At 42.3% G+C, this 14,279-nt stretch overlaps 1 protein-coding gene across 3 annotated transcripts in view; it reads left to right on the top strand.

The window, feature by feature from the left end:
• Nucleotides 1-14,279, top strand: part of HOMER2 (homer scaffold protein 2) — a 66,479-nt gene that overhangs the window by 19,045 nt on the left and 33,155 nt on the right. The window contains exon 2 of one of the 3 annotated variants that reach the window (XM_030014388.2): nt 5,672-5,828. The exons of 1 other annotated variant lie outside the window; for it this stretch is intronic. In XM_030014388.2, the coding sequence (XP_029870248.1) occupies nt 5,672-5,828 (157 nt within the window). Of the gene's footprint in view, nt 1-5,671; nt 5,829-7,288; nt 7,384-14,279 lie in introns of those variants that run through there. One more of the 3 variants, XM_030014389.2, reaches the window with a different exon arrangement.

Genomic DNA, 14,279 nt, shown 5'->3' with positions numbered 1-14,279 from the left:
TCATTCTTGGTCATCACTGAGAAGCTAATTCATGTGGTTTTCTACTTCCCCCAAAGATTTGATCCAAGATGGTACAAGCCTTCAACATGTAGAGGTAACAGGCTGGAGGATAGCAGACCCTCTCTTTTGCTTTGAGCAAAGATTAATTTTGTGTATGAACTGCAACCGGTATGCTAACTACCATGTGCGACAGGAGGAACTGTAACTTCTTCCCACAGCAGTTACGTCCTTCATCAGAGGTCTGCCTTTACTTGGATTTTGGTGTTTCGGGGAGAGGGCTTGGTTTTTTTTTAAAGTTTGAGATGTGCATGTGTGAACAAGTGAGTAGAGTTATGGGTAAATGAAACAGTATTTTCACAGGTAATTTTTAGGCATCATTACTTGCCAGGACTTTCATTGAGATGAGTATTTCAAATAGGAGAAAAATCTCCATTCATGAACTCGGGGGCCATCATGCAACAGTAGAATCTAGAAAGGCAAGGCAGCAGCAGCCTGGCAGGGCAGCTGCAGACCCCGAGGCATGGGACCCCCGGTGCCGGCACTGCTGCCAGCTGAAGGGGGACATTTGGTGACTTCTGGGGTCTTGGAGGAGTGACTGGAGAGCTTGCTGCTTTCAAGGGGCAGGATATATTTATTCAGTTTTGTTTGGGACCAAAGGCGTGAGTTTGCCTCGCTAACGTGCTCTTAGCCTTTGGAGCTGCGCTTGCATTTTTGAGAAGTCAGAGGCACACACAGGTAGTGCTTGGTGGCTTCGGGAGCTGGCATCGTTGCCATCCTGCTTTTGCACAGGAGGTGAAGGCAGCTGTCAGGTGGCCCGCTGGGAGAGCCGTGCGTGCACAGCTGGCCACGCCTGGGGAGGGGGGGCGTGGGTGGGAACAGCACTCCTCTTTTTAGCAACGTTGCTTATTTTTGAATTATCATAAATAAGTACAAACGGCACTCCAAACTACATTATATGTGAAGATATACATAAAAGATTAGTTCTTTTTGTTGCACTGTCAGGCAGTAGTAGCGACACTCAATCCAAACAACTATTGACACCAAGTTTATCATGTTGCATTTAGCAAATAAGATTTTTTGTATCATGACCAGTGATGGGGGGGTATGTCACAATGTAGGATTTTGTGTTCATGCCTACTCTTCTTCCTTCTTGAAAGATCCTCATTATCTAATACTTGTTATAGCAAATCACTGTAGATCTGCTGGCACTGTCAGGCAGTATAAACCTCAGCGTGTGCATGACGCTGGCCTATAGCAGGAAGCACCACATGCCAAAAACTCTATGCTGACACGCTGTCTGCAGGCATGTGCATCCTCCACCAAATGGCAGCTATATAAGGACATGCTCTTTTAAAAAATGTATTTTTTCCAGTTGGTAAATTAGGCATTCAATGCAAAGCTGTCTAGTATTAGTGTGGGGAAAGAACAAATAATCCTGTCCTGTAAACTAGGAATCCTTATCCCAGAAATTTTATGTGATCTGTTAATGGAAGTTTTAGCAAAACATGCAAATAGCGGTTTTGCCTCTGGTGGAGTACCAGAGCTCCTGTCACAAATAGGTTTGATGTTCCAGATCCTACAACAAGTAAAGGAGCTGCTTTGTTCTATTTACTGCTCGGTCAGTGCATCCACCTGATGTGCACTGGACACATTGCACATTTACAAAAACTTGGGTGCTGATCCCGCAGGCACCCACGTGAGTCACTGTGGTGGTGTATTTACTACCAAAAAGATTGCTCCAATACAGAAGTGTTCATCTCATCAGTGCCTTGTTGGGAGCCAGAGCTGGCTCCACGTGGCCCTGCACGTGGTTGGGGTCCAGGGTCAGGGGCTTGCAGCTAGTTACACACTTGTAAAATTTAGCATTGTTGTATATTAACCAGAAAGTGATACTGTATCTCACACAGCTGTGGGTGCAGTTAGTTAGCTCCAGAGTCTTGGTTTTTGCTTTTTAAATTCTTCAGAAAAGGTTTATGACATATTTCTACATTAATGGAGAATGATTGTTTTTTACTTGACATTTGTCTCATATGACACAAGGAAGGAAATTAAAAGTCAACTAAAATGCACAAAACCATGACTTGAAAATTGCAATCATATTTATAATACATGCTGGCCATATTTAATAATAAAAAAAACTTATCAAAGTGCATTTTCTGTCTTAATCTGCATTATTAAACAAAGAACTTAGGTATAATTTAGGTCTTCATTTGCTGCTTTTCGAGCAGCTTTACTCTAAACAGTGGATGTTACTGTCAAATTGATTTTTAAACAGATTTTTTTTTTTTAAAGAGTATTTAATCAATCATTAATAACTTTGGTTAAAATTCATGAGATTTTAAACATTCATAAATTCTCTTTGTCTTCTGATTTATGAGTCCACAGCCTGGCTGGCAGCACCACTGCTCCCTGCCTCCCCGGGCAAACTGGCAGTTTCATGTAACCACCAGCTTACAGTGGCTCAAACGATGCAGGATGCGCTGCGGGAATTCCAAGTTAGCATTGCGGTTGTTTTAAGCATAAAACTTGATAAATCTCTGATAAAATGAAAAGGAAACAAAACGTGGAAAACTAAGTCATTCCTCTATCAGTAAAGTGCTTTCTTGAAAGTCAAAAGTTGCAAGTAAGTAATGCAGAATAATCCTTCTCAATTTGGAGGTCTGTAAGGCCGTGGTAAGTGTTTTAAAAGTGTCTAATTGAGCTTTTCATTTGAAAAGTGAGTGCCACAGTTTTATAGTTGCCTGTGTGCGCTTCACTGGTCAAAGGAGTTTGGGATGCAATGAAGGAGGGTATTTCCCCCCCCATTATAAAGCTGCACCACTGGAGTTTGTCAACGCCGTTGGCTTTGTCGACCCGCCGTGGTGTGAGGGAAATCGTGGTGGCACCAGCTCCCAGTGCCAGCGGTGCTGGTTCATGGGCCCTGTGAGAGGTTGTGTCCTGGAGGGCTTCGTCGGCTCCAGGTGGTCAAAAATCAGTCCTGGGGCTTTGCTGCCTTGTAGAGGCACCTACAGCAGAAAGGTCAAAGGTGGAGAGCAACCAACTGGCCCTTCCAAATTGGAGTCTCAGTGGAAGTTCCAACAGCTCACTTACCTTGGATGAGTTAAAATGCTTAAATTTACACGTTGCATTTCCTTTTTTTTTTAATAATTTATCAACTAGGACACTATCCCTGTGAGCGATAGGGCTGCTCTTTGCATCCAGGAAGAGAAAATGCACTTTTGGGGGGTTTACTAATCATAAGGATTAGAAACATAGTCTTTACTTTTTAATAAAAGCCCCACATGAATGGATAGATGGCTATCTCAAGCCCTGAGCTTCATTATCCATTAATTTATCCACTTGGCTGCATGTATACAGCTCCTGTTGACAACAGTAGCTGCTACAAGACTCCTGAAAAAATGGAGATAGATAGGTTTTTCCCATCATTCTACTTTTATTATCTCCAGATTTACTTTATATGCTTACTGCTCCTGCTGCAGAGAGGCCAGGTATAGTTTTAACAGTGTTTTCTGGTATTGTTAAGATGAGTTAACAGAGTTAAAGTTGTTTGTGGAATGGGTTTGCATGAAGGAAACTTCTGAAAGTTTAGACTGCAATATATAGGTCATATTACCATTAGCAAGAACAGTTATTAGTAGAATCCACTAAAAATATAGAGCTAAGTAAAATGTGAAATAGATTCAAAATTATTCTTCACTCAGGGAAAGTATATATTTTTAGAGTAAAAGAGTAAGCAGCTTGGGGGAAACTTCCCTTCCCTGCATTCCTTATTGCAAACAAACTCCATGACCTTTGTGGGTGTTATGCTGGTAATCCTGCGTAATGGATGATGGAAATATTTAAAAAATGTTACAGAGACCTGCCCCTTCTTTCCTCCCAGCTGAGGATGGTATCGATTTTAGCGTGTGAAATGAGAGTCAGGTTCCATGACCTACTGGTAAGGAAGAGCTGAAGCAAATGTTACTCTTTCACAGCTGTAACACGACAGTCCCATTGTAATTTCAATTTATCTCATATAAGTATTTTACAGGGTTCAGTGCAGCTGTCCATCCAGCAACCTGCATGGCAGCCCCTGGAAAACTGTAAAACTTTGCATATGTCTTGCAAGGAGAAAACCATTGTTTCATTTTCTCCCTCCTGAGGCCTTGCTGGGCTTTGCAAGCTCACTCCATCTTTCCTGAGCTAATTCTACACTTAAATCACTTCATCTGTTTGATATTTGTAAATTTACTCCCTCGATTTTAATTTAGCTGCAACAGTCAAGATCATGTGTGATGTTTGATACAGTTCCTATATACAGTACCTGAAGTTGTTCTGTTCTAAAAATGCACTGGTGGATATACAAGGAGCTGAAGATTATAGAAATCTTAATAAAAACATAGTTCCAAAACTATGGGACTGAGAATAATAGAATTATTTATACGAATAGGAAAGAATAGCATATGACAGCAAGAGATCTCTTTGGCCTTTCACCTACCTCTTTTCACTTGCTTTGTGCAAAATTCAGCCTGGCAGTCTTTTCAGTTTCCATGTGGTAAACATTTTTGGGTGGTAACTCTATTGTAGTACAATTGCTTTTGAATCCTGTCATAATTCTGCCAAGTGTAACTATTCATGATATAATATTTTGTATGTGATAAGAATATATTGAGTGGTATACTTAAATATAGACCGTTACATACTGTAGCATTTAAGAACTAAAAGCATAAAAACGTATATAAAAGGACAGTAGAGCTTGATTTACAGTTCACTTCTATTTCTAAATTTGGATTAAAGGTATAGTTGGAAGTGAATTTAGTTTTATGGCTTTTAAGAAAGTCTTAATTATGATCTTCAACCTAGATGACTTTGTGTGTATCATGTTTTGTTCTTTTGGTCCTGCATCTTCTCTGCTTTTACATGTGATTTGCACTGTCACGTGTTGAATATTAAACAAAACCCCTCCACTGTGTGCACAATTTTCTTGATGAGAAAAAACATCTGAGGGGGGCTGGTGTTTAGGAACGGGGTGTCAGGGGCAGTACGTCATCCGCTGAGAGCTGAACTGAAAGGCAGTATGTATCAACACAGGGTTTTCATTGTGCTTCTTTTCCCCCTCACTCCCCAGGATGATTGACTGGGTTTGCATCTGATGAAATTTTCATACACATCCACAGAACAGTGGGATTCTAAGGACAGAGATTAATATTTCAGTAATTATGCTGTGCCTGTAGGTCGCTGGAGTCCTTGGTGCATCCGCAGAGGAACCCTGGTTGTAGGTAGCGGTTCACAGGAATGCGCAGCAGGAGAAAATCCAGCCGTGGGGGGCTTGTTGTTCCTTTTGGCAAAATATGTGGATGGGGAAAGGAAGAATGCATGTGAGTGTCCTTTCCTGGAAATAAATATTTTGAGGAAAGGTGGGTACCGAGTTAGTATATGGGGAGAAATAAGCCAATGCTTCCTGGGCTATGGCAGTAACTTTAGGGTGCTGAATGTCACTTAGCGATGCCAAGGAGAGGTACCCAAGGCTGGATTGTGGCTCGGCAGTGTCACTGCTATGCCTTTTCACTTGGGGGATTGCCAGGCACTCTCTGTCGTGTGCTTTCAACATGCCTGGTCAAGGCTGGGCTTCTGGGACATTTCATCTTCCGCAGACTCATGCATCCATTTCTCCTGTCCCTCCCTATTCCAGAGAACAGCCCATCTTCACCACCAGAGCCCATGTCTTCCAAATTGACCCCAGCACGAAGAAGAACTGGGTTCCCGCAAGCAAGCAGGCTGTAACTGTTTCCTACTTCTATGACAGCACGAGAAACAGCTATCGGATTATCAGTGTGGATGGAGCTAAGGTAGGAGGCTGATGGTACCCTGGTGTGTTTACTGTGCGGAGAGGATCGTGACTGTCAGCCTGGGCTGAAGATAGACATAGATGGGCCACATTAAGCACTTAAGGTCATAAATACTCACTTGTTTTATATAATCCATAATGGACACTTGTAGTGATAATTGGAAAAACACAGGGCACCTTAAAAGTGATTTTGCCAAACTTAATTGATTTTATCTCTGACTAGTTTGACTTCATGATCTTAATGAGCCAAGAGCTTTAAGTGTCCAAATTGAGTCTGTAGCACAGTATCTAAAACCACCACCTGTATTAGGTAGATAAGGCTGAGGCCTTTTTGGTAAGAAAATGTTCTTTTTAAAGGGAATGAGGAGACAGATACGTGCAGACTAGAGCTTTTAATGTAAATGCCAACTGCATATTCACTTTTGCCTGGTTGAACTATTTACAGGTTAGCACTTAATTTTCTTCAGCTTTCACACTGGAGTTCATCAGCCTTAGGTGACAAATTAGGCATGAAGACTTCTCCCCCCCCCCCTCTTTTTTTCTTACTTTGTTTTGCATTTTTTTGCATTACCAGATAGTGTGCTGAAGTATTTCCTGTAAGAATCCCAATCGGTTGGATTGAATGGGTTGCTCAGACAATGGGTTTTATTACATACTAGATTTATCCCTCTGATTAGTCCCTCCAAAGTAACTTGTAAGGTGACCACTTTCCCCTAGCAGACCCCAGTCAGAGGTATAAGTTAAAACATTTTACTCATGTACAAAAATCATCAGTCATTTCTGCCAAACCACAAACCACAGAGTAACGAGACAAGTTTACAGCCTGTTTATCTGTGTTCCTGTTTGGATGAGGATGTTAAAATATCACTGTCCTGAGAGAGAGAGATCGCAGAAATCATCCCTTAATAAAGCTTTTCTATTTGTCATGCCTATTTCACATATGTGTTTTTCCAAACATCTCCTGTTCTATATTTGGTTATATACTGGCTTATAAATCAGCCATACTGCCTGCTGAAATTGATGGTAATGTGTCATTGACATTGGTACCGCATTAATATATCACCATCATTATCCTGTTTGTGCTGGTGTGTTCATTTCCAGAAACGCCAGCTAACTGCCCCGGCTGCCTCGGTTTGCAGTCGGTGCTCACAACCCTTGCAACTTGCTGGGGAAAGCTGAGCCCCCCAAAATTTGCTTACACCCCACGGATACTCCTGCTCCTCCTCGGGCGAAGCTGGTGCTGGTGGTAGTGGGCTGTCGGCTTTACAAATCCAGGCAAGCGTGACTTCCAAGCCAAAACTGCTGTACTCTCAGCAGTGGGTCGCTTCATTTGTGGATGTGCATGCATGCATTAAGACCAATTAATGAAAAGAAAGTAATTACTGTATGTGGCAGGGGGAAGCTGCAGGGGCAGCGTATGCCCACAGCCAGAGGTCCTGCCCAGAACTGCAAAGTGTGTGCTGAGAACAAGATGGGCATCCAAGCTTTGCATTGTAATCTGCCCAAAAGACATTCAGAAGGAACGACCCTCCTGGTTTAGCATGTCCCAGAAGAAGGTGAGCTTTCCATGATTAAAATTCTCCCCCGGGGCTTCCCAAGCAAGAATCAATTGCTGGCCACATGAATTATTCCTCTTGTATTGAACCTTTGCTGATTAAGGAACAGGTTGAGAGGAGGTGCTGCCTTCATGCTCACCTCTGGAGAGTCCCCAGTTACCCTGCCTGTCTGCTTTCAGAGTTCTGATTTGGAAAAAGGAGGGTGTTTATACCCAAATAAATTAAAAGTTGCTTTTCTCCCTCAAACAGCTATTGCTTAGTGTTTTGACCTACTTTTCTAGCCAAAAATGAAACTGGGTAGGACTGTGAGGAAGAATATAGCCAAAAATGAAAGTGGGCAGGACTGTGAGGAAGAATATAGACAGCACTGGTTCGTGTTGTCCTGCTTTCTGTACATCTCACTTATTAGAATAAGGTCTTCCGTGTGTTGGCAAATACCAAATGGATTAGCATCACGGCATCACTGCAGGCAGAAGTTATCTCTGTTTTAAAGACAAAAAAGCTGAAGCTCAAGTAAATTAAGGGACTTGGCCCTAGAAGGAAAGTGGTGACGAAGGATGTGTATCTCACAACTCTCCATCCTTGTCTGAGCTGCAAAGGGACTGTTCTAACAGTTTATTTTAGACAAACATATACAATGCACATTGGCTTGCAGAGAAATCTCACTTAAATCCAACCTCTGTGCAGCTGTTGGATTACTTCTGGGTTTTTTTTAACCTTATGTTGACATTGCATAGTAACAATAAAAATATTTTAAAGTGATCAGGAATACAGGGCACTTCACTTAACCGTTCTTCATTACTCGGTTGCATAAGCTTTATTTTACTTTTAGCATTCAATGTATGGCTCTGGGCAGCGTGTTGAATTGCAAGTATGCAGACTAGCATAGGGCTGCTGAAACCCATTAGCGCTGCTAATGAACATGGGGCGGGCTGCGTAATGTCAACCTGATGAGTATTTATTTTCCTCCTGATGCACCACCAACCCGATGGGCTGTGATTCTCACAGGAGTGGCTTCCTCAGGCTGCTACTGCTGTCCCCGAAGGTCCGGACCCTCTGCAGTCCCCTGTCCTTCAGCCCCATGCCCTCTTCTCCCAGGAGGCGTAGCCTGTCCCCTTCTCCTTCCCTGATCCTGTCCCTCGTCCCCAAACCCCCGGGGCGCAGGAGGGTGGGGAGGGGTGCGCAGGGCAGAGGGGAGCGGGAGGATTTAGGAGCGGGCTGAAGGAGGCGGTGAAGGGAACCGCTGAGCCCATGTGTTTAAATGCATAAATATTGGGAACTCATTTTGTGAGCACGGCTGGCAGGGGGGCAGGGGAGTTGCCTGGCTCTGCTACCTGGCACAGTAGGACGCTGCCTTTGGGTCCTTACCTGTTTGCCAAGTGGTGGGCAAGGACAGAAGGGCCCGGCTGGTACACGCGGAGGTGGTGAAGATGGACATTGCAGCGAAGAGGAAAATGGGATGGAAAGGGAATAGGGTAAAGGCAGGGAGCAGAGTGAGGTCAAGGGAGCCTAGCTCTTCCCTTTCAGAGGGAGGCTTCTGCTGAAAACCAGGAGTCCGATATGGTGGAGGGCAGCCAGGCAAGAGCGTACGCCTTCCAGGTGCCAGGTTTCTTCCAGATCCTTCCAGCCAGTGACAGAAAACCCTCATGAAATGCCTGGGGAGTCAAGCACTGAAAAGTGGAGACCCTAGATTCAAACCAGCTTGCACCGCTTTAATTCCTCATGTTTGCAAAGCTAGAAGAGAACAGGTATCATAATTCCTGCGTCTTGCACAGAAAAACAGGTGCTGTGGACAGTAGCTTACAATTTATAGCAAAAGATTTCATGGATACCATACAAGTATGCACTGGATGATCTTAACCAAGATACCATTAGCAGACAAGGGAATAGATTAGTATATCTTTTAATTACATTATAATTGACTTGTATGTTGTCGAGAAAGTAATTTCATCATGATGTTTTAAGAAGTTTCTAGCCAGAGGCTGTTTAAACTGCAGCATAATGAATGCTGGAGGAAATGATACAGTAAAATGCAAGGGCACACACTGATTTAGAGTTAATGAGGCAGCCAAGAGACTTCGCCATATGAAAGTGCCCAGCATTATGGGCAAAAGTCAACCCTGTAGAAAAATGACAAAATATGGTGATGATGCAGGGAGAACATGAACTTGTAAATGCCTGGTTGCTGTGTAGTGTGTGGGGAAAGCCACACACAGGGCTCCTCATTAAAAGTGACCTACATTATTCTGCCTTTTAGAGGTGAAAAGAAAGTTTGAAAGCATGAAAATTACTCAGGCCGATATCTTCCGTCATCCTCTGGAATAATGCGTGGTAGTGCCCTGGTTGTTGGGCTTGTTTATTTTTTATAAATTAGAAATATGTGTTATCCAAACAATATAAACAATGGGGAAAGGATGAGAAACTTGTTTCTGTGTAGAATTTGAGAAGGAAATATAATCCCTCAGAAACAATCTTCTGTCCTCATTTTCAAATGTTCAGATGTTATATTTCCACAGAACCTGTGATTGCAGCAGCATCTTTTTTATCTTTTGACAAATAAGTTGTTAGTAAGGAATATAAAGCTATCTTAAAAATTAATAGCCAGCAATAATGTGTATAGTGAGACATTCTGAGATGGCAAAGAAAAGTGACACAGCAGGAGTCATCTCAGGTGCCAGTCCTAAGTTGTCTCTGTGAGATGCTTAAACGGATGACTAGAAAAAATTAAAATCAAGGTTAAAAAGATGAATAGATTGCAAGAGTAATTTTGGTAAATACGTGATACAAAGACTTTGTGTTTCAGAGAAAAAAAATTGTCGGCTGGCACTCATTCCCAGTTGCTAGATCATTTAAAAGAGTTTATTAACTAACAATTACCTTGAATATTGAAGGTCAGCAGCTAAGTTGGGCATAAGTGTGTGAAAGTATTGAAGGGAGAACCAGAAAAATTGCTGTGCTGGGAAAGCAAAATCAGTGGGTCTATTTCTGAAGTAAATTGTAATTAGTAAGAATAAGAATATGGGCCAAATTTTGCCAATCAGTATTCACATAATGTTCCCCAAAGTGAATACAGTACGTTATATAGTATGATGAAGCTGTTTGATTAAGTAGCATATATGCGCTTATAATGCGATCTATCAGTGAGTGTCACAGCAAGAACAGATAGTATGATTTCCAGAGCTGAATGCAGCTGGCAGGGACAGAGCCCCAGCAGCATGTGGTAGCAGATATTTAGGGAGGTAAGAAGGGGTGATATGTAAATCTGCTAATATTTGATTTATTTCTGGCTATCTCAGTTCCTATACCAGTCCTAATTGCTACCTAATTTAATAGCTGCCCACCTTTTTATGACCATGCTTTTTTTGTTCTCACGACTGGAACCAGGCGTCCTCAGCACATGGAGAGGAAATTCGGAGTTCTTCCAGTGCTGTGTTCAGAGGCTCAAAACAAATCATTTTCTTTGCCCATGGAAATGGAATTATTTTAGGACAGAGTTGTTAAAAATATCGTAGAGTATTTTGCCAAAAGGTGACTCTTAGATTCAAGAAGCTTTCCTTTCAGAGGAAAAAAATTGCAGGGTATGGTAACATGGATGAAATTCCTTCATCTGGCTAGTTCTTTATGTTCTTTTTTTTTTCTTTCATTGATGTAAATTCAGCCATTGAACCGATAGCAACTCTTTCTCACGGAAAACCTACCAAGTAATTCAGACATTACAAAATTTTTGGCACTGAATTAAAAAAGGCTTCTGGTGATGCGTACATACCTTGCCAGGGGCCTGCGTTGGTGTGGCAGCATTTAACTGTGCGTCTAAGACCTCATGGATCTGATTTGTGGTAATGTGTAGCAGAAATGATCACAGCATCGCCTTCCCTCTTGGCATTCAGAGTATCAGTGTGTGTTCGCCTGACGCTGTGCTCAATGAATGAGGTGGAGTGATGTACCGTGTTTTATATTTTTTAAATACCAAAATCTTTTTAAATACCTACGTTTTTTAACTCCCTAGATTTTTCGGGTTTAATAGTTTTGTAGTGAAATGATCAGGGGATGTTTTACAGCCTTGGGTAGCCAAAGATAAAGGGATGTAAAAGTACACGTAAAGTGGCCTTACGAAGTGGTGTGTTGCCTTTTCTTTTAATGTGTATAGAGAAATCCTGACTTAAATGCTATGATTTTGAAAGGTGTGGGTGAGCATATATATGTGTTTTGTCAAAAGGACGGACATTCTTTTATTTCCAGTTTTACCTGCCCTAGTTTTATTTATGGCCACTGCTTGTCGGGAGTGCTGTGTGCGTCCCGGAGGAGCACCGGGCTGCTGGGGTCCAAGCTGGCTGCCCTGTGCCTGCTGAAATGCTGAGAGGCCGACTCCTCGCCCTGAAGATTATTTTGCTGACTGCAGCACTGGCAGGACTGTGATTTCCAGAGAGCCCCTGCTGGTAAAATCTGATTATATTAACAGAAAATATTTTTTATTCCAGCTTCTCAAAGCTTTTTTCACCAATGGTTAACTGAGATGGATATTTCTTTTTTCAAAACTTTTTCTGCCATGCTGTTTTTTGCCCTTCACGCCCTTTCTTCCAGGTTGAGTGGGAAATCTCGTCTTTCCTGGTCATCCCAGAAAGAGTGCCAACCATAAAACAGGGCTGTTGGGGGAGCATGAGCTCAATATTACTTATACTTCTGACACTGAGAACCAATGCAAAAAGGACCTTTCCTCAAAAAGGCAGTGTATGACACTTGTTACTGCTTGAAGACCCCAAAAGACATATCCCAGCTTAAGGGTGATGCCTCATTAGGGTAAGCTGCTGGAAAGGTGACCAGGTTTTGACCTCTGGAGGTCTGAGTTGGCTGATCCAGTATTCCTGCATTCTTGTCCATACCTGTCCACAAAAGACACCTTCATATGCCGTAAGAAAAGATTTCCAATACTGGTTTGACTGATTACTGTAATACAGAAATTTGAGCATATTTGATGGTCGTCTTCTTCTCTTTACCATAGTATGTTAAGTATTTCATGAACTATTGGAGCTAATTTCAACATGATTATTAGCACTGGAGATGATGCTGGAGCCATAAAAGAGTAATTCCAACAAATTGAACTAATTAGCCCCCCCCCACATAAAAGGAAGAATATCTTTTGAAATACAAAACCATGGTATAAAATAAAATTTTAATGCATAATCCTATCTTCCAGTGTGCATAGTTTGTGTGTATGTTGTAATAAACATCTCATTGCCTTTATGCTAGCGAGATGACTATTAAGTAAAAACATCAGTTGTGGTTTTATGATCTTTATATATATGCATCGTATAATAGACAAGTACTTTACTGTTGAGGCAGAGCAACTATAATATCATCAGCGTGTATATACTGTGAATCCATACTAGAGCCTTTAAAGTAATTTGATGCCATTTAGTCACTCTCGTCAGCTAAGTTTGCTTCGTAAGGCGGCTGCAGTGTGGACTTTTCCCAGTTCAGATTTCCCAGTCCCTGCTGGAGAATGATGCTCATCTGCCGCAGACATGTTCTAGTACCAATTGTGCTAAACAAAGTACTTTGTAAAAGATGCCTGAAGAGTCTCTAGCTGCTTTTTGCAGTCCCTTTTGGGCTTGTCATTGCTGTAAATAATGAAGCTGGATCGGGCTGCTCTCTGAGAGGCAGCTGCTCCTTTCGTAGAGAAGTTGTCTTTCATTTTGTATGATGAGTAGATTAAGAGCAGGAGAACATTTGTCCTGCCCTGAGTCACAGCACGCCAGCCTAACCTAAGCTGGAACCCCTCTCTCACTCAGACAGTGAAACAACTTGCAGTAAATAATCAATATTTTTAATAGCTATTTCCTGATTTCATTTAAAGGCGTTAGAGTTGTGGTGATGCAACTTCGGGGTTTTTTAGCACCACTTTGAATGATTCGGGGGGAACTCTCAGTTTAAGGAAAACTTTCCATCAGTGGGTGATGCTGAGGCAGAGGTCGCTGCTCCAGTGAAGGCTGGGGTGCGGGCGCCAGGACAGCAGCTGCCCTGCAGGCAGGGTGTGGGTGTAGTGGCAGGAGGGTGTCTGCATGGGCTGGCAGGTCGGGCACCTCAAAGGTGCAGCGTGTGCCCAAAGTGTTACGCGCCAAAGAGGTCCCATGGAGTCATACATCATTCAGCCTGGGGATTATCAAAGGGAAGTGTGAATGTTGGTGTTAATGGGAGTTAAAGCAGGACAGATGCAAATAGAAAATGAAATGCACATTTTAAAATGAGGATTGGTATCTATGTGGGCTGAGCGGACTGAGGTGTGCACCGGATCCTTCTGCTACATAGACCAGAACTTCACATTCCTCTCAAAGGCATCTTTGAAATAAGAGTGAATGAAATTAAGGAAAATAACAGTCCCTGATGATCTTAAAATATTTGTGTTGTCTATGTTTGTGGTGTACTTGGCTTGACTAAAGTTACTTGAGTTTTTGTTTCTCTCTAGATGTTAAAATAACTTGAGAACATTTTCTCTGGAATTTGGTGATGAAGAAATGCAGCATAAAGGAGTAGCAGAGCTGTCAGCCAAGGATGAGACTACCCACTTGCATCATCCTTTATTTGCTTAAGGTGATATCAAGTATTCAGAAATTCAGGCTGAGGGGAGGTGCAGGATTTAATAATTGGTAGGATAGTACATTGCCTGGAGTTGGGTCTGCAGGAGAATTTTCAACAGTTGCCAAGACTGGTTTAGATAGGTAGAGCTACTAACATTGGGTGTGCTTGTGTGGGCAGGTCCCTGAGTGTTCAGAGGATAAGATAAAAGTACTGTTAGGACTTAACTGCAATGGTAATTTCAGAATTGCTAATACTGGCGGAGATGAGCTGGGAATGGAAGGAAAAACTAAAAATGTTTGCACAAACAGGACCTGGGGCTT

The sequence above is a fragment of the Aquila chrysaetos genome, chromosome 5, assembly GCF_900496995.4.
Source record: "Aquila chrysaetos chrysaetos chromosome 5, bAquChr1.4, whole genome shotgun sequence".
Taxonomy (NCBI): domain Eukaryota; kingdom Metazoa; phylum Chordata; class Aves; order Accipitriformes; family Accipitridae; genus Aquila; species Aquila chrysaetos.
Note: the sequence above shows the minus strand (reverse complement) of the source record. Positions and strands in the feature narration are given on the sequence as shown.